This window comes from Schistocerca gregaria, chromosome 4, assembly GCF_023897955.1.
Source record: "Schistocerca gregaria isolate iqSchGreg1 chromosome 4, iqSchGreg1.2, whole genome shotgun sequence".
NCBI classification, from domain to species: Eukaryota; Metazoa; Arthropoda; class Insecta; order Orthoptera; family Acrididae; genus Schistocerca; species Schistocerca gregaria.
Window position 1 is genome coordinate 659,825,771 of NC_064923.1, and position 19,333 is coordinate 659,845,103.

The 19,333-nt window shown below is 39.1% G+C and overlaps 1 protein-coding gene across 1 annotated transcript in view; it reads right to left on the reverse strand.

Moving 5' to 3' along the window:
• The window catches only part of LOC126266809 (exocyst complex component 4), a 246,924-nt gene that overhangs the window by 98,102 nt on the left and 129,489 nt on the right, over positions 1–19,333 (reverse strand). Inside the window, exon 9 of the mRNA XM_049971362.1 lies at positions 3,078–3,392. Coding sequence (XP_049827319.1) covers positions 3,078–3,392 — 315 coding nt within the window. The remainder of the gene's footprint in view (positions 1–3,077; positions 3,393–19,333) is intronic.

Genomic DNA, 19,333 nt, shown 5'->3' on the forward strand with positions numbered 1-19,333 from the left:
ATTCCATTTATTGCAAAATGTTTCAATGACTCACCCAGCTCTCCCCTTGAGGTGCTATGAATTATTCTTTTATGAGTACTCTGTAACTGAACTCCAGCCGACTGTTGCCCTGCACTGCTGTTTATAGCTGAGTTCGATTCCCAACACCTGCTATACCCTTTGATGACCTTTATTGCAGATCCCATCTTGGTATTACATGAAATGTAAATTATTTCAGCATTTCTCGTCTCTGATGGATGTGACGGTCAGTGAGATCATGATAAATCAAGTGCCGGACCACAAGCCTTGTTTAAATTGAAAAGTCCATCTCTGTTTATTAGTTTTCCTGATACCTATTTCAATAGACTCCTTAATTATGCTATCCCCAAAACTTGGTGTTTAGATCACCATTACATATTACGCTGTCCCCAAAACTTGGCATTTACACCACAATTAAATATCTAGGCATAACTTTGTTAAGTGACATGATCATCAGTTGTAGGAAAGATGAATGGCAGAGTTAAATTTATTGGGTGAAATCCATGACTGTGTAGCTCATCTATAAGGGATATGGCATGTAGAACACTGTGTGACCCATTTTTGAGTACCGCTCAAGTGTGTGTCGTATCCCCCTGCCAGGTCAGGTTGAAAGACACCAAAGCAATTCAGAGGCATGTTGCAAGTTTTGTTACTGGCAGGTACAATTGTAATGCCGGAAATGCATATCCTCCTTTTTCCATCTATTGTACTATAATTTTTTTCCTTGTTTTGTTACCTCAAGATTTGACATCTCTGTGTATTTATATATTGTAATTGTTTTACTATTTGTATACATATATATTTATGCATTTATGTCGATGTATAATTGGTTGTTTTGTAAATATTATTTGTATTTTTAAGCTGGGTCTTGCCTAGGGAAAACTATGCTATCGAAAGACTACATCGATAGGTCGTGTGGAGAACCAAAGTGTTTAGGATCTATGGTAGTGTTAACTCTGTCGTGTGTAGCGCGGGCAGAGGGGTCTGGCTGGGGTAGGGCGGTGGAGCAGGTGTGTTGTGTGACGCTCTCGCGAGTTGCCGCACTTTCGGGGTTTGGCAGCATGTAATTGCGCTCGAATTGCTATGATAGTTTCTGACACAGTGTCACGGACGGGAAGCGTTAGCTGACACACATCAAAAGCCCGTTTCGGCTGGAGACCATGTCGGGAAGAAGGCGCGCCAACATCCAGCTTCTGCAACAGCGACGGTCAACAATGAGTGACTGTCCCCAGCTCCTCGATCGACGGCTTCAAACCTTCAATCAATCAACAAGGAAGACTGGAAGCACATGAAGTTTTAGAACTGTATGGCAGACCTCAGCTTTTCAAACTGTTCCATTTTCGTAACTATAATTACAACAACTTAGCATGAACATTTGTTGCTCATTGTCCCAATTGCATTACCAAGCAGGGTCCATTCCTTTTCCGGAATGAACCCGAGTGCCGTTGAAATTCAAACGCCAGCATTAAAGTAATATTATTCCATTTCACTGCTTTAATTTCAAAGTTCAGTTAAAGTATTCATAGCTTGCTACAATATTTAGATTACACAAGCACAAATTATGAGTGCAAGTTTTGTTACCACATTTTAGCTTACCTGTGACTACAGCTCAGCTTGGTACGTACTATATTTTACTACTGTCAATTGTTCAGAATCATGTATTTCAAGTTCAAAGTTAAATCTCTTATTTCTAAATTGCGTACATTCAAGTAGCTTTTGAAATGATTGTTGAGGTAGCCCAAGACTAACCATATTTGACTGAATTTCAATGTGCTTCAGAAACAAAGCTCACTATTAATTTCAGACACTAAATTAACTTTCAATTTTCTGGTTTTACTAATTCTTTTGCTAAATTAAGTCAGAGTGTAGCGATATTTATTACTTCTGACAAACTTTCAGTTTTCACACTACACTTGTCAACCTTCAGTTGCCACGCTTCTAGTGCTAATTATATATGTAATAACCTTTCTTTTTGAGTTACTATAGTAATTGTCCATAGGACAGGCGACCGTAATTTCCCCCAAATCTCAAATATCTAATTACTGCTAGTTAATTGTTAACGTAACAGCCGCACATTTACTTTATTTATTAACTTTATCCCTTTCCAAAATTAATTTCCACCAGTTTCACATGCATTTTTCCTTTCATTTAGATGTAACCCTTTCCTCCCTCTGTACCAACAGATTAACATCGGTAACGATTGCTTTTCCCAAATTTCCATTAGGTACAGGCGGTTAATTTTTCACTGTCATTAAGGTCGATAAGTGAGGGGGAGGTTACACAATCAACAAGTGAATGTCACAGAAATGTTCCATGAACTAAATGTGAATTGTTGGGGGGAACTGATGTCCTTTTTCTGAAAAATTACTGAAAAAGTTTAGAGAATTGGCATTTGCAACAAACTTCAAAAAGATCCTTCTGCCACCAACATATACCTTGCATAAGGACCATAAAGACAAGGGATATTAAACTCTAATCCTCCTCTTTACTTTTTTTAAAATGCATTTAATGACTTGGTAACATGTCACCTGCAAACAGTTGATAAATGATGTTTCTTTTGTTTTAAGAGTAATTATTTTTATAAAAGAGTATTTATTTCTAATTTTGCTCATCAGACATGGGTTTCTTCATATATTCATTATTGTAATGGCAACACATCAAAAATTTAAGACTCTGCTCAGCAGTATCATTAACACAAAGTAATGTGCGATGAATGTGAATTTCTGAAGGCGCTCATCTCTGATGAACAAAACTAGTAACAAATCAAATAAAATGCAACCTGGGGCATTTTATCAGTGCATAAACTATGTAGCTCACAAGCAAAGGAAAAGCACTAAAATATTACTGTTATTAAGATTTATTATATGTGTTATCATTAATTACTAAAATATATAACAGTAATTTTCTTCTAGAAACTCCTGTAGTAGCAGATGTTATGTCAAATACAATTTTATGTAAGACTAAAAAATTTCTCTAAGAAACACCAGCAACTAATATGATGACGAAATCAGCCTACTTTTCGGTGATGGTATAATAAGAATAAACCATATTTCTATTACCTGTAATAACGGCCTGGGTAGCCTTAAGTTCTTGACTGTATCTGGATTTGTCATGGCTCTCCAGGCATCTTGTGCTTTGGTTGCAAATTCTATCTTCCCTGCAACTGTCACATGATGACGTCCCAAGAAGACTTCCTTCACATAATCAGCCAAAAATGCCTTCAGTGTACAGTGACTGTTTGAGATACACCCAATTTCTTTTTCAGTTTCTTCAATGAATTTCATCAGTGGAATGAAGATGTATATGATATTCTGAGGATCTGGTAGACATACCAGTTGCTTAGGCTTTTTAGGGTGCACTGGATCTTCATAGTCCTATAAAAAGTAATGACACTATGTATGATTGAATTACATTAAAAAAGGAAGTAATGTTATGTTATTTACAATGGCATTATATACTATACATTAGGGATGTAATGTTATGTTATTTAGAATGGCATTATATACTGACAAAATTTATAATAGCTACGTCTTCGTAAAAATGTAGGCCGATATCAGATGGTGAATATGGAGCCATTGTGGGTGGATATAGATGCTCATTGAAAAAATTCTAGAATGGAAATAAACAAATAAAAGGAAAGCTTACCATCCACCTGCAGATGATTGATGGGCTGTGAATACACACATTCTAAATCCAGTAAGCAGTAATATTGAGGTTTAACACTCTGTCAATATGATCTTTAGATATGGGCCACAAGTTCTAATTGGGTAGGGCCAGGGAAGGAAATTAGCTTTGTCCTTTTTAGTAGAACCATCCAAGCAATTACCTTCACCAAATTAGTGGAAAAGTAGGAAACTTGAATCAGGAAACCTAGAATTGGATTAGAGCTCCAGCCATCCCAAACGTCAGTGTCATAAATATTATGTCATCTCACTTGATTATATATGCATATATACCTCATCAGATCAGGTTGCAATATAAAGATAAGTCATAGAGCTAGAAAATTGGTAGTGTAATGTGGGAAGACCTGCATGGAAACGATACATGGTACCTGAACTGCGAATGATTCCTCAATGAACATTTATAACATACTACACATACAAAACAGGATGACCGATTAATTTTCAGTTATGATTGGAAGTTCACTGGAAACAGTAACAACCATAAAACATCTCTGAGTATGTGTCTGGAGCAAAGCAGTAGTATAACCACATAAAACTAGGTGCAGGAGAGGCACATGGGAGGCATATTCAGTGGAAGAATCCCAACGAACTGTAATTATTCCACAAAGGAAATGGCTGACAAAACATTCATTTGACTGATTTATAATGCTACTACTCTGAGACGTCTTTAACGAGCATGCTCAAACTATGTGACTGAGAAGATTCAAAGAAGAGCAACTTGTTTCATCATGAGTTCAGCCGCTGGGCATGGAACTGTTATGAGGATGCCCTTGTAACACCACAGGCACTGTAAAGATGAAGCATGCGTAACATAGTCAATAATTGCCAACATTCTGAGAAGTCACTTGGAACAAGATTCAAGCAAAAGAATGCTCCCAACAAGATAAATTTCACAAAATGACCAAGATGGTAAAACTAGTTAAGTCTGAGCTCACGCAGAGGCTTATCAACAATTGTTCTCTCCTTGCACCTTTTAGAAATGGAACAGGAGTTTATATGAGGTATGTTCCACAATCATCATGAAATGGCTTACAGATATAGATGCAGAAATTAGAAGATCATCAGTCCCAGGTGTCACTATAGAGACAGCACAAGTTGCCTTAACCCTTGTTGGGAGAATAAGTGAAACACTCAGTGAGTACTGTAACATCGCAGCTATTTACACGGCTCCAGAGTTTTGCAGTAAGTTTTATTCCATTAGGTCAAGTTGTATTGGATGCTGGCAATGAAGCCTCCAGCCCTGGCTGTTGTGTAGTCGACTGCTGGCGTCATAATGCCATCTGTCGTGGTGTGTGGACTGTGAGAACTGCTCTGTGTGGAGCATATTAACATCACTTATTCATCTCACCTAAGAAACTAAATAACTTTGATAATATGATCTGTTTGTTTTCAAATTTGGTATAGGAACTTTTATAATTTAGAAGAACAGTGTGTAAAATTTTCACACAGATAACGTTAATAGTTTTGAAAATATAAAAAACCTATTAAAAAAGTACTTAACTGACACTTAGTAAAGTAAATTCAGATAGGAATCATGACAGTTTAAGTTTCTTTGTCATTTGAAAATACTAACAACATTCTCAGTGTGCACAAGTTATTTTTAAAGAATTTTAATTCTAAACTTTTAATAATTTTGCTTTCGTAAGGAAAGTAATAGTTTAAAAGTTCATATTTATATTTTGAGTTAGGATGGGAGTAGATGAGAGTGAATGTGGGTGTGTATGTGAGGACATGCGTCAAATTTCAATTTTATAATGTATTACACCATCCGTAACGAGCAAGTGTTACATAACCAGGATGTCCTGAAAACGGTGAATACCCCTAACTAGTGGACGACATGTCTAGGAGAGTTTGCTTTTTTAATACGGCAGCCAGAAAGATAGTAACAGGATACTTAATTCTAAAGCACATTTCAAGCATAGTTTTCTTTTTAATTTTCATTTGGTTTGGTTTTATGGAACATTGTGTGAATTTTTGCAATATGAAATGACGTAGATGCATCTGCGAATGTTGATTGGAGTAAAGCGGTTTGCGCACGAAATTGATCATGAAAGGTTAATCTGACTGGATAATCATTTTGATCAACCAATGAGAGAAAAGTCTTTCGCGTGTAATTGAATGAGTTCTATGCCCTGTGAGCGACGGCATTCAGTCAGTCGAGGAGTCACTGACTTACGAGAAGGTCATGTTAAATGTGTCCAAAAAAATTATCTGTAAGATGAAGAAAGGAGGGTTAAATAGCACTCGATTTATATCACCATGCTAGCAGATGAAATTACGGACATTTCGGTCAAGTTTTGAGAGGTTTTGGAATGTTGGTTGCAGAATAAACTGCGAGTGAAAGTATTGGTCTTTGTGAATATTCTGCGTGGCATGTTCCGTATGCATGTACAGAACATTTTGGTGAGCATCTTCTTTCGAAGCATCCACTGAAAAGTACTGAATGTCTACTTGTTTTGTAACAGTGTGTTGGCTGTGTGAATCTCGTAATATTTCAGGTTGGACTTAGAACATTTCTGGCTGTCTTACATGTGATGTAAGCTGCACGAACTAGTAGTAGATGTACTACCAACGTAAATGTGGGCTTGGAGACACAATAAATTAAAAGGACTGTACTACAACATCAGTATCTACAAAGAAAGATTTTCAATGAAGGGAGGAAGCACCCACTTTGCCCATTATTAATAGAGATTTACAGGTCCTTTTTTACTTTTGCAGAAAATGCACAGTATCTAATGGAAAGTATCCAAACGCGCATACCTATTGCAGAATTGACCACTAGATGTCATGAGAGACAGACCCATCAATATAATAGAAGGCAGGGAGTATTGTGTTCTCAATAGAGAAGCAGTGACAGCAGAATGGGATAGTCAGCAGAGCTCAGTGACTTCAAACATGTACTAGTTACTGGATGTCACCTGAACAACAAATCCATCAGGAACATTTCAACACTTCTAAAGCTGCCCAAGTTGACTGCATGTTATGTGACTGTGGAGTGACAGCATGAAGGAACAACCAAAGCTAAACAAAAGTCACGCAGACATCATGAACTGATGCACAGAGACTGCTGAATATTGCAGAGGATGGGTTGTAAAAAATCACAAGAAACCAGCGGAAGAAAGCACTTCTGAGTTCTGGCATGCTACCAGTAGTCCAGCTAGCAAAATGACTGTGTATGGGGAACTAAAAAGAATGGGATTCATTGATCAAACAGCTCCTCATAAGTGATGTATTTCTGCAGTCGATGCTAAGCACCACCTGCGGAGGTGTAAAGAGCGAAACAACTGCACAATATATGACTGGAAACAAATAATTTGGAGTGATTAATCATGCTATGCTCTTTGGCAACCAGATGGAAGGGTTTGGTTTTGACAAATTCCTGGAGAACATTACCTCCCATCATGTGTAGTGCCAAAAGTGAAGTACAGAGGGAGCAGTGTTTCGATAACGGGGTGTTTTAAATGATTAATGTGTTGCCCCTTATTGTGCTTGAGAAAACATTAAATGCAGATGGCCAACAAACACATTTTACAGCAATGAGTACTGTGTATTTTAGAGGAAAAGGTCAGAGACGACGATTGTATCAGCGTGACAATGCTTTCCATCATAAAGTATCATCTGAGAGGCAATGGTTGTGGACAAAAACATTGCTGAACTGGAGTGGTTTGACAAGGGTCCCAATCTGAGATCAATGGAACATCTTTGGCTCAAATTAGAATGCTAACTTTGCTCCCGACCCAGCGACCAACACTGCTCAAACCAAAGACGAGCTGTGTTGTGCTTTACAATTTTTGTTGTTTTTTTTATATAATATGAGGACTATAAAGTGTTCATCTTTGCAATATTGTACAGAAGGTGTAAAAAAACCAATGAAATGCAAAATCCATGAATTTCACACATTTGTTTACATATATCACCTGACTTATAGTATTTTCTTTGTGTCCAAGTGAAGTCATGTGTGTCAGATAAAATTACTTTGAAAACCAAGCTCCTAAAACTTTATGAAAAATTTAAACTTGCTTTTTGTGTTGATTATATAAAAAATTATGCAACTGTCATGCCTACATGGCATTTTTCACAACATTAATTTCCATGAAAATTGTATTTTTTATTGTAGCAACAGTCTTTATGTACATTTGTGTTACGTACAATTTTTGCAGTAGCATTCCTGTTAAAAAAAAAAAAAATTGTCACTCACAGACATGTGTTTGTGTATCAACAAGATTAATTAAAAGTTATTTTTTTCTGTTATGTAAAACACTGCATTAGCCACAGGACAGCTCCACTGAGAATACTATTCGCAAGCACGTCACAAGTTAGTTGATATTCACAGGCAAGCTGTAAATCAAACAGACTGCTATCACACAATTGGAACCTGCTGCAAATGTATCAGTTGGGAGGCCCACGGAGAGACATGCATGGGAAATATCAAAGTTACCTCAAGTACTATCCTCTCTCAAGGATAGAATCTCCTGAACATGAAATACAAGATCTATCACCACTAGTCCAGTTGACTGGGAGGTATGTGATAGGTATAGGTACCCTGCACACGGGAGGCAGGGACCAGAGGGAACTGCCCTAACAAGGCAGTTCCATAAGTAGATGAGGCTACAGGTGCACCAAAGACACCTCTTTTCTGGACTTAGAGATGATACTTGGATCATTTTAGTGACTGAAAGAGAAAGTTGCTAAGGAAATTTAAATGAAGCTCACAATCTGCTGCATTGTCCACAGAACTGATCATAGGCCCCCACTTTCTGAGTTGAGCGGAAGGCAAGACTTAGAAGAGGCTATGGGAAGCCTGGCTACGATTTCCTATACTTGCATCATAGGGCTGGAAACTGTACAATCTTCCTAAATTAACTAGGTGGGCACTATACATCAGAGGCTGCTATTCGGGTAGCTGTCTGTGTGAGAAGTACATACAATTAGATTAGGTGATTCTCAATCCAGTGCAGATAACAGCTCTAGGAGACAAGATATTCAAATCCATCAAAATTGAAACAGAAGCCGCATTTGACATTGTTTGAGCAAGACTCAGTATCAAAGTTAGGCATAAACTTATAACTGGATCTTTCTATCAACCACCACAGTTTTTCACATGTTAGGTACTGCAAGACGTCCTATGAAACAACACTAAGTGGTTTCTCTGAAAAATGTGTAGAGCAGAATTCCTTAAGTCCGTTCTTGATGAACTAATGCCAACAAACTGACCTGACCTCTTTGAGGATATCTTCACTGAGACTGATACTAGTGACCATGAGGCAGTTATAGCAACAAGGATTACCAAAGTGTCCGTCCCAGTAGCTGAGTGGTCAGCGCGACAAAATGTCAATCCTAATGGCCAAGCTACGATTCCTGGCTGGGTCGGAGATTTTCTCTGCTCAGGGATTGGGTCTTGTGTTGTCCTAATCATCATTATTTCATCCTCATCGACATGCAAGTTAACGAAGTGGCGTCAAATCAAAAGACTTGCACCTGGCAAACGGTCTACCTGGCGGGAGTCCCTAGTCACACGACATTTTTATTACCAAAGTACAACTAAAACCCATACAAAGTTTTATTTATTGAACAAACTAGATATGGAGGCATCAGTGCCATGTCTCAGATATAAACTTGAAACAGTTAGCTCTGAACATGCCCATGCAGAAGATCTGTGGCTGAAATTAAAAAAAGGGACCCTGACATTTCACTATATATATACCCATAATAGAACAGTCCTTGATAGGTGGGACTCTTCATGTTATACAATCATTGTACAGAAAATTCTAAGGAAATAGCAACTACCGAATAGTAGATGTAAAACCGAGAATAGTGCTATAGGTAGTGCTACAGGTAAAGATATATTAACAGAAATGCAGATAGCTGTCAAAAGAGTAATTTGTGAAGCATTCAACGATTAGCGTAGCATTATATTGTCAAAAAACCACTCACTCACAGAACCCAACAAATTTGTAAAGGCTGTCAGTGGCAGGAATGGTAATGCCCAGACACCAATGGATCAAACAGGAAATGAAACTGAAGGTAGCAAATCATTTTCAAATATTATTTCACTTATAATGGTACACAAGTATTACCAATTTAATTCTAACAACACTAAAAAGTTGAGTGATACAGGTATTAGTGTTGACGCCATTGTGAAACAACTGAAAATGGTAAAGCTGTATACAGTTAAAGGGACCAATGGAATTCTATACCAAATCTGAAGCTAAGCTAGCCCCTCCTTTAAGCATAATTCAGTATCTGCAGTCCCTGATGAAGAAAAGGTCAGAGGGAGTATCAAACTGGACTGGACTGAGGATATCTTGGCAAGGAGGACAGAGCATGTTATCTTGGAAGGAATGTAATTGACAGATCTAGAAATAACTTCAGAAGTGCCACAGAGAAGTGTGGAACCTTTGCTGCATACATTGTATACTAATGACCTTGCTGATAACATTAACAGCAACATCAGATGATGCAGTTATTATATAAAGTATCACCTGAAAAAATAGCACAAATACAAGTCATGTCCAGAAAGTAATAACTGTTTTGAAAAAAAAAAAAAACTCATAAAAACAATTTTTCAAACCAAAATTTATTTTTACTACAGAGAGTTGTTCTTAAACGATTTTTCTACATAATTGCCACCATTGTTCACAGATTTGTCACAGTGAGAAACCAACTTTTCTATGTCCTCTTCATAGAAAGATGCCGCCAGTGAAGACTGCCACTGCTGAGCACCATTTTTTGCATCATCATCACTGTCAAATAGTCTTCCTCCAAAATCATGCTTCAAGTTCAGAACAAGTGATAGCCAGAAGGTGCAAGAATGGGACTATAAAGCAGATGATCTAACTGCTCCCCCTCAAATTGCTGAATAACATTTTGTATGGTGCGAGCAGAATGGGAACATTATCATGAAGCAGCACAATGCCATGACTGAGAATTCTATGCCTTTGGTTTCAAATTGCTTTTTGTTTCAAATTTTTGTTACATTAAATAATAGTGTTGAAAGGATGATGGCTGGATTCCCCAAGTCCTCCCAAGAAGCTACAGAAATGTCTATCCACTCAGGCAGCACCATAAATACCTTAGAAAGGCTAATAGAATTTCTACATGGTTATTATGCCAGAGATTCATTGTTACTGATAGCCATCCAATCAGAACGCAGTTCATCTTTGAGCTGAGGGTGGTTTCTTTTTAGATCCCATTCTCATAATCTGGACAGTAAGGTTAAGAGCCTCCACACTCTTTAACACTCAACTTTCCACCACCACAGCCAGTGGTGGTTTATGAAGCACATCAAGAGCTTACAGACATCCAGCAGCACTGACAACTTCTGAGAGAACTCTACCTATACCAAATTTGAGCTCTTACCACTACTGATAGAGTTCTTTGAGACACTTATTGCTTGACATAACTTATGTGAAGCTGCAGCAAAATTCTTTTTTAATCAATATGTTTTCCACGGCCTACAGATGATTGTTAGAAAAAGCTTGAATAAATAATGCTTAGGGAAAACCTCCAGTTATGAACATAGATCATTGCCTCACTTTCAGGCATCAGGAAGGGACTGCACAGCTGCTCCTGTAAGCAGCTATGCTGGGACAGGCCTCTGACTGAATTTTCACTCACACTAACATGCAGTTATCAATTGCTCACTTTGACAGTTCTATGACGTGTTCTAGCAATTCAAGTTCCATGTAATTTTTCGATAACCATGATCCCTTTTTCTCTCTCAGACGGTACATTTCTAAGGGTTGATCACATAATACATAATGGATGCAAATTGGATGTATAAGTTCAATCTGATTTAAAACCAAAGATATTGAATACTTTGGATGGTACTAGAAAAGAGAAGACGAGCTTTTATTTTTCGAAATAAGTACATGGAATCAGTAATATTTAAACAGGACACTATAACCCAACCAAAATTGGTATTGCATCATCCCATAGTTTTGTCCTCACTAATGAGTATTACAATATTAACATGTTACCATCAAGGGAGACACAAAAACAGACTAGCAAGTGGAATCTTACTCTTCAGAAAACTTATGGTGAGAATTCCTCTCTTAAAGGATAAAACTATTATATCTCTAGATCCAGCCCACAATTTGGTATTCAGCCACTATCTCTGTGTGTCTGTGTGTGCGTGTGAGTATGTGTGTCTACTGCTGACATAGGCCTTAATGGCTGAAAACTTTAATTGTGTGAATCTTTTTATTGTGCCTATCGTGACTCAGCATCTCCGCTATATGGTGAATAGCAACTTTCCTTCTCTGGTATTAATAAACAATTTCTTGTATATTATTTCACATCTGTTATCTTCCCTGTGGGATGGAATGTTTACACTGCAGTTCGATCAAGGAATGAACACTTTCAGGTTAAAGATCTGGCCACATAATACTTTTCTTGTGCGAAATTTGTCTGTTTTTTTTTTTAATGAGGGTCTGGCCTGCATGTTGTGATATTCGGTTCAAGATCATTCTTTCCAGTAATTTGTAGAACTGACAAAAAACTGAGACTGGTTGAATATTCTTGCGGTCTGTTGGTGACTTGCAAGGTTTCAGTAAGACTTCTACTTTAGCTTTATATTAGATTTCGGGTAACTGTGATTTGGAGACACAGTTATTAATTAGAATTATATTCCAAAATTTTAGTGCATTGTCCAAATATATGTTCTACTTGTATATTATCTTGTCCTGGAGTTTTCTTATTCTTCATGCAAAGCATGGCAGCCTCTAGTTACTACGAAGTGAAACAGCAAACAAACTAATGAATCATTCTCTTCAGCATATCTTTGTAGCTTTGTCCTTTCATGTCTTTCAGATTTTAGCCACAAGGATTACACTGGCATCAGTGGATATGGTGACATAGTTTGGAAATTCACCTGCTGACTTACTGCATTTTGTGAAAACATTGTTCTCAGTGTTCAGTTAAAAGTCATGTCTAATGGGTGACTCCATGAAGGAAGTTTATGGTTTAATGTCTCGATGATAAGATCACTGGAGATGAAGTACATGGTTGGATAAGACAGACTTTTCAAAGAACCTTCCTACCATTTGCCTTCAGGGTTTAAGAGTGTTGATAGCTAGAGGGTGATTTGAACTTGACTCCAATTTTTAAATCAGTGCATCACCTTGGCCAGTGGCTAATCCGACAGATGATGAATACACACAATTCTGCCCAAAGAAGGTTTACGTGAAATTGAACACTTGAACTTTATGAAGTGCATGTAAAACTGTGGAACAGTGTGAAGTTCATCAAAATCAGGCAAAGCAGTTTGGTTGCACTAGTGTCAGATCCTATAACTCTGTTGGAAAAACTGTTTAACTTTGAGCATATTAATGGTGAAAGTCTGATGGTGCTTTCCAATCCTAACAGACAGATGAGGCAACTTAGTCTTAATACCAGTTATTTTTCAAGTTATGATTAACATTCATGACAAACACAAAATAGCATTTCCATGTCAGCCACATTCATTATTTTTTTTTTAAAAAAAAAAAGGAAAATATGTCCCACAAACACATTATTTGATCTCATTTTATGAATGGCACACATACTTCAGTTGAACAAATTATTATTCACCATGTAATTTCCTGATAACTGACGAAAACAGTCTACTTAGTTTACAAGTAAATAATGTTTATAATGAGATACCCATAATTTAAGATCTGTAAGGAGCATATGGAGTTAATAAATGCAGTGAGCTAATATAAATCTATGGCTAAATCAGTGTAGCCGTCATTCTCCTACTCTCCGTAAGCAGTTTTTTTCCTAATAATATTTTATTTCCAAAATCCAGCACCATTGCTTTGTAGCTTCGATACTTTTGATTCCCGAATGTCTACTTCCACTGACGGAATCGCTAAAATTTGCTAAATGTTTTATCTGGAAAATCTCATTTTTTTCAATTTTTTGCAGGTTCTATGAATCCCCATGGAAATAGAAATAATACCCATAAGGCAGTATGTATAATTTAGCCTTTTTCTGATAATCTAGGTCATAGTTAAACAGACTTGTTGTTTTGCTTATTATTGATCTGTTTTTTTTTCTGATTTTGCTACCTTTCCAATCATAAGCTGAAATATAAAAACAAATTCCAAATTTTATACTTAAGCACATTTAAATTTTTAGGACATTTCTTCAGGTAGCTTACGGTACTCATTCACAATGTCAACATCACATAGTCGGTTTTCTTTTAAAGTGTATGGAACTAAGGTTATGCAACCAACTTGGTAACATTTCTAGTCAGCCACTAGTCATAATATACAATTAGTTAGTGATTCAATCTGCAGTTCATTATCAAATTGGAAACTTTGTGTTATTACTCAGACTATACACAATAGCCAAAGTGTGCTATAAATATCATGCCACTCTATCGAATCAGTTGTAGTGGAGGGGATGTGTTGTCCTGTGTTATGTGAACTATATAAATTTATTGTTCAGTCACATTTCCAGATTACAGATGCTTACAGCCTGATAGGTTTACCTAGAAATAATTTTTATGAAGAAATTTTCATAATCTGAGGATCAGTACAATTATGTGGAGACAGAATTTTGGGTGAGTTGATAAGTAGTTTTGACTGAATGTTGTATCTCTGGTTAAAGCCCTAATTCCCCTTTCTTAGCAAGCACCTTACTGTTTCCAAATCTTTCGTATTTCAAGTGTTATTTGTAGTTAAAGTTTGCTTCTTCCACAATGTTCCATTTTTAAATGGAATTAATTAAAAAATCCAGTTACATAGTTTCATAGCCCTAATCTTTCTGAATACAAAAATACCCACTTTCACAAGGGAAACATATTAGTTTGCAAATTATTCAATCTAAAAAATTACAAATTTTAGCCATTTTTGGAAGGAACTAGAAAACCCCCTGGGAACATGTACAGTATGTAAAACCCCCTGGGAACATATACAGTATTCACAATATAATACCTACAATTTTGTCAATTTCCCTATTATCCAATCCATAGGCAAATCAAATTACTTCTTGGCTCTAGGTAAATGCATATCTATTAATTTTGCTAGCTTCAAACAACGGAAAATGTGACAATATTATTAAAAGGACTGTTGTTACTCAACATATAGCGATGTTGAGTCGCAGAACAAAATGACTATCACACAGTAAGCAACAAGGCCTTTGTCAAAAATAGATAAAACACACACACACACAGTCTTCAGCAGCTAAAGCCTGACTATGAACAGAACAGCAGTACAACATGGGAGAGGTGACCACATGGGGGTTAAGTAAAGGCTGGGGCAGACAGGGAGAAGGACAGGATGGTAAAGATGGGGGAGAGTAAAGTGGTGCAGGAGCTTGCAGGGATGAGGTGGAGAGGTTAGGGCAGGTAGGTGCAGTTAGGAGGTTAAACAGAGGATGGGGGGGTAGCAGGGAAGGAGAGTAGTAAAGACCGCATGTGTTGGTGGAATAGAGGGCTGTGTGGTGCTGGGACATGAACACGGAAGGAGCTAGATAAGTAAGGCCAATGACTAATGAAGGCTAAGGCATGGAAGGTTACAGGAACATAGGATATATTGCAGGCAGAGTTCCCACCTGTGCAATTCAGAAAAGCTGGCATTGGTGGAAAGGATCCAGATGGCACAGCCTGTGAAGCTGTCACTGAAATGAAGAATATCATGTTGGGCAGCGTGCTCATGAACAGGGTGGTTCAGTTGTTTTTTGGTCGCAGTTTGTAGGTGGCCACTGCACAGAGACAGCTTGTTGACTGTCATGCCCATGTAGAAGCAGCACGGTGGTTGCAGCTTAGCTAGGGGATCATGAGTGGTTTCACAGCTACCCCTGCCTTTGGAGGGATAGGTGATGTTTGTGGCCAGATGAAGTTAGTGGTGGTGGGAGGATGTATGGGACAAGTATTGAAACTGGGTCTATTACAGGAATATGAGCCATGAGGCAAGGTTTTGGGAGTAGGAGTTATGTACAGATGAACAAGCATATTGTGTAAGTTCGGTGGGCAGAGGAATACTGTTGGGAGAGGGAGATGGATTGTGGCTAGGACATTTCTCATTACAGGGCCTGATGAGACATAGTCGAAACCCTGGTGGAGAATGTAATTTGTTGCTCTAGTCCTGGGTAGTTCTGAGCCATGAGAGGATTGCTTCTCTGTGGCCGGACAGTGGGACTTTGGGAGAGGGTGGGTCACTGGAAAGATAACGCATGGCAGATCTGTTTCTGTACAAGGTTGGGGGGAGGGGGGAGGGGTGGGTTAATTACTTCTCTCCTCTTCTGCTTCTCCCCCGCCCTATCCTCTCTCCACCTCATCCCTGCATGCTCGTGCAGCAGCACTTTACCGTCCCCCACCCTTAACCTGCTACCCCCCCCCCCCCCCCCCCCCAGTCCCAGCCTCTTCCTCACCCCCACCCAGTTGCCTCTCCCATTTTGCACTGCTGTTCATAGTCTGGCTTCAGCTGCCCGAGACTGTGGCCATGTATGTGGGAGTTGTGTTTGCAGGTGTGTGTGTGTGTGTGTGTGTGTGTGTTTGTGTGTGTGTGGGTGTGTGTGTGTGTTTGATAAAGGCCTTGTTGGCCGAAGTCTACTGAGTGACAGTCTTTTTGTTGTGCCTATCTGTGACTCAGAATCTCTGCTATATGGTGAGTATAGTTTTGCTAGTAAAACCTAACAACAAATTTTAACAATTCTTCACACTGTCTTCTATAAGTAGAAGAGCTGGACAATGATCCGGGAAATCTACAGTAGTTATTCCTAATGTTGACATCTCAGTGTCACTGTTACTATAGAAATATGAATTTTTACATTTCACTGACAGCATTTAGTTGGCAAAAGTGTTTGTGCCTTGCACTCGTTTCATTACGACATCTCTATGAACAATTTTTACGTGCAGTAAATATATTAATGAACCAAACTTCACATTGTGCATTCATCAGAATTTTACAGACGAACTGTACTGGGAAGATATTGCCACTGCCAAATTCTCTACAATGGAATGCAAATGCTAACCTGTAATGAATATACTGTATCAACTGCCGTATACAAGCTGATCATCGTAATAATACACTCCTGGAAATGGAAAAAAGAACACATTGACACCGGTGTGTCAGACCCACCATACTTGCTCCGGACACTGCGAGAGGGCTGTACAAGCAATGATCACACGCACGGCACAGGAACCGCGGTGTTGGCCGTCGAATGGCGCTAGCTGCGCAGCATTTATGCACCGCCACCGTCAGTGTCAGCCAGTTTGCCATGGCATACGGAGCTCCATCGCAGTCTTTAACACTGGTAGCATGCCACGACAGCGTGGACATGAACCTTATGTGCAGTTGACGGACTTTGAGCGAGGGCGTATAGTGGGCATGTGGGAGTCCGGGTGGACGTACCACCGAATTTCTCAACACGTGGGGCATGAGGTCTCCACAGTACATCGATGTTGTCGCTAGTGGTCGGCGGAAGGTGCACGTGCCCGTCGACCTGGGACCGGACCGCAGCGACGCACGGATGCACGCCAAGACCGTAGGATCCTACGCAGTGCCGTAGGGGACCGCACCGCCACTTCCCAGCAAATTAGGGACACTGTTGCTCTGGGGTGTTGGCGAGGACCATTCGCAACCGTCTCCATGAAGCTGGGCTACGGTCCCGCACACCGTTAGGCCGTCTTCCGCTCACGCCCCAACATCGTGCAGCCCGCCTCCAGTGGTGTCACGACAGGCGTGAATGGAGGGATGAATGGAGACGTGTCGTCTTCAGCCATGAGAGTCGCTTCTGCCTTGGTGCCAATGATGGCGCCGTGTTTGGCGCCGTGCAGGTGGGCGCCACAATCAGGACTGCATATGACCGAGGAACACAGGGCCAACACCCGGCATCATGGTGTGGGGAGCGATCTCCTACACTGGCCGTACACCTCTGGTGATCGTCGAGGGGACACTGAATAGTGCACGGTACATCCAAACCGTCATCGAACCCATCGTTCTGCCATTCCTAGACCGGCAAGGGAACTTGCTGTTCCAACAGGACAATGCACGTCCGCATGTATCCCGTGCCACCCAACGTGCTCTAGAAGGTGTAAGTCAACTACCCTGGCCAGCAAGATCTCCGGATCTGTCCCCCATTGAGCATGTTTGGGACTGGATGAAGCGTCGTCTCACGCGGTCTGCACGTCCAGCACGAACGCTGGTCCATCTGAGGCGCCAGGTGGAAATGGCATGGCAAGCCGTTCCACAGGACTACATCCAGCATCTCTACGATCGTCTCCATGGGAGAATAGCAGCCTGCATTGCTGCAAAAGGTGGATATACACTGTACTAGTGCCGACATTGTGCATGCTCTGTTGCCTGTGTCTATGTGTCTGTGGTTCTGTCAGTGTGATCATGTGATGTATCTGACCCCAGGAATGTGTCAATAAAGTTTCCCCTTCCTGGGACAATGAATTCACGGTGTTCTTATTTCAATTTCCAGGAGTGTACAAGCATCAACAAATTTGCAAAAGTGTCAAACTAACTTATGCAGTATTGTGTCTGTCATTTCAAATTTGTCATTAATCCAACATCCAAATTATGTAAGATGCCAGACACTAGATGAGCACCTACTCAGGTATCACCATCATAGGTGATGCACATTGCAACTACCTTATTGCTCATTGCATACATGATAAAATTCAATCAGGTTTCTGGAAACACATGTTATGGCAATTGCATTAATCAAAGTGACTGCTAATCTAAAACAAGCCATGCACAAACATAAAGATTATTGTAATGCTGTCTAATTTCAGTAATATTCTAATTTCAGTAATATTTCTGATGGTGTTAATTTTGGTATTTTACTTCTGAAAATAAAACAGCTGAGTTACTCAAACAGAGCATTCACAAGAAACAGACATCAATGAGTTGTCAGAGAAATCATATGAAAAGGTGTCTCCAGCAGCCCCTCAGATTAAGGTCATGGTCTGTTACATTCTTTTAACACTTACATACCAATGAAATCCCCTGTACCTAAGTGCTACCTCAACAAAAACAGGTTTGCCAAATGACCCAGAAGATATTTTTTTAATTAACAGGATGGTCAAAACTGAAAATTATGGCATTACATGCAATCCTTAAACTGCATTGGACACTAATAAGTGAATAGTTTTGCGAAGGAATTTCTTTCATATTACCTGATAGTATCCTATTACCACAACTCAAACAGTTAAAGACCTTTGCACGATCTTGGGTGAGCTTCTAGCAATGTGAATCAACATGTTACAAACACTGGCAGTTCCAGACTAAAGATAGCAAGGTTTGTACGTCACACTTGTTCCAAAATCACTTTGCTTTCATGAGGTGAGTAAGCCTTTTCCTGTGACAATTAGTAGAGTTTTTCTACTGGGATATCCCAATTGCCTTCCTCCACTGTTGCCACGTCTTTCTGTTACTGGATCTTAACTTTTATTTGAGAGTAATACTATAACAGAAGTAATGAACTTAAAACAATATTACTTCGAACAAAATTATTCTAATACTTATATACATTCCTGTTATTATTACTGTGTGTAATCTCTGAGGACACATGGCTAGAAATATGGCTCCAATTCTGCCAAGAAAATAAATATATAAATACGTAAATAAATAAAAATTATAAATGGAAAAATTCTACACTTAAATAAAAGCAAATAAATGTGAATCATTGAGGAAAAA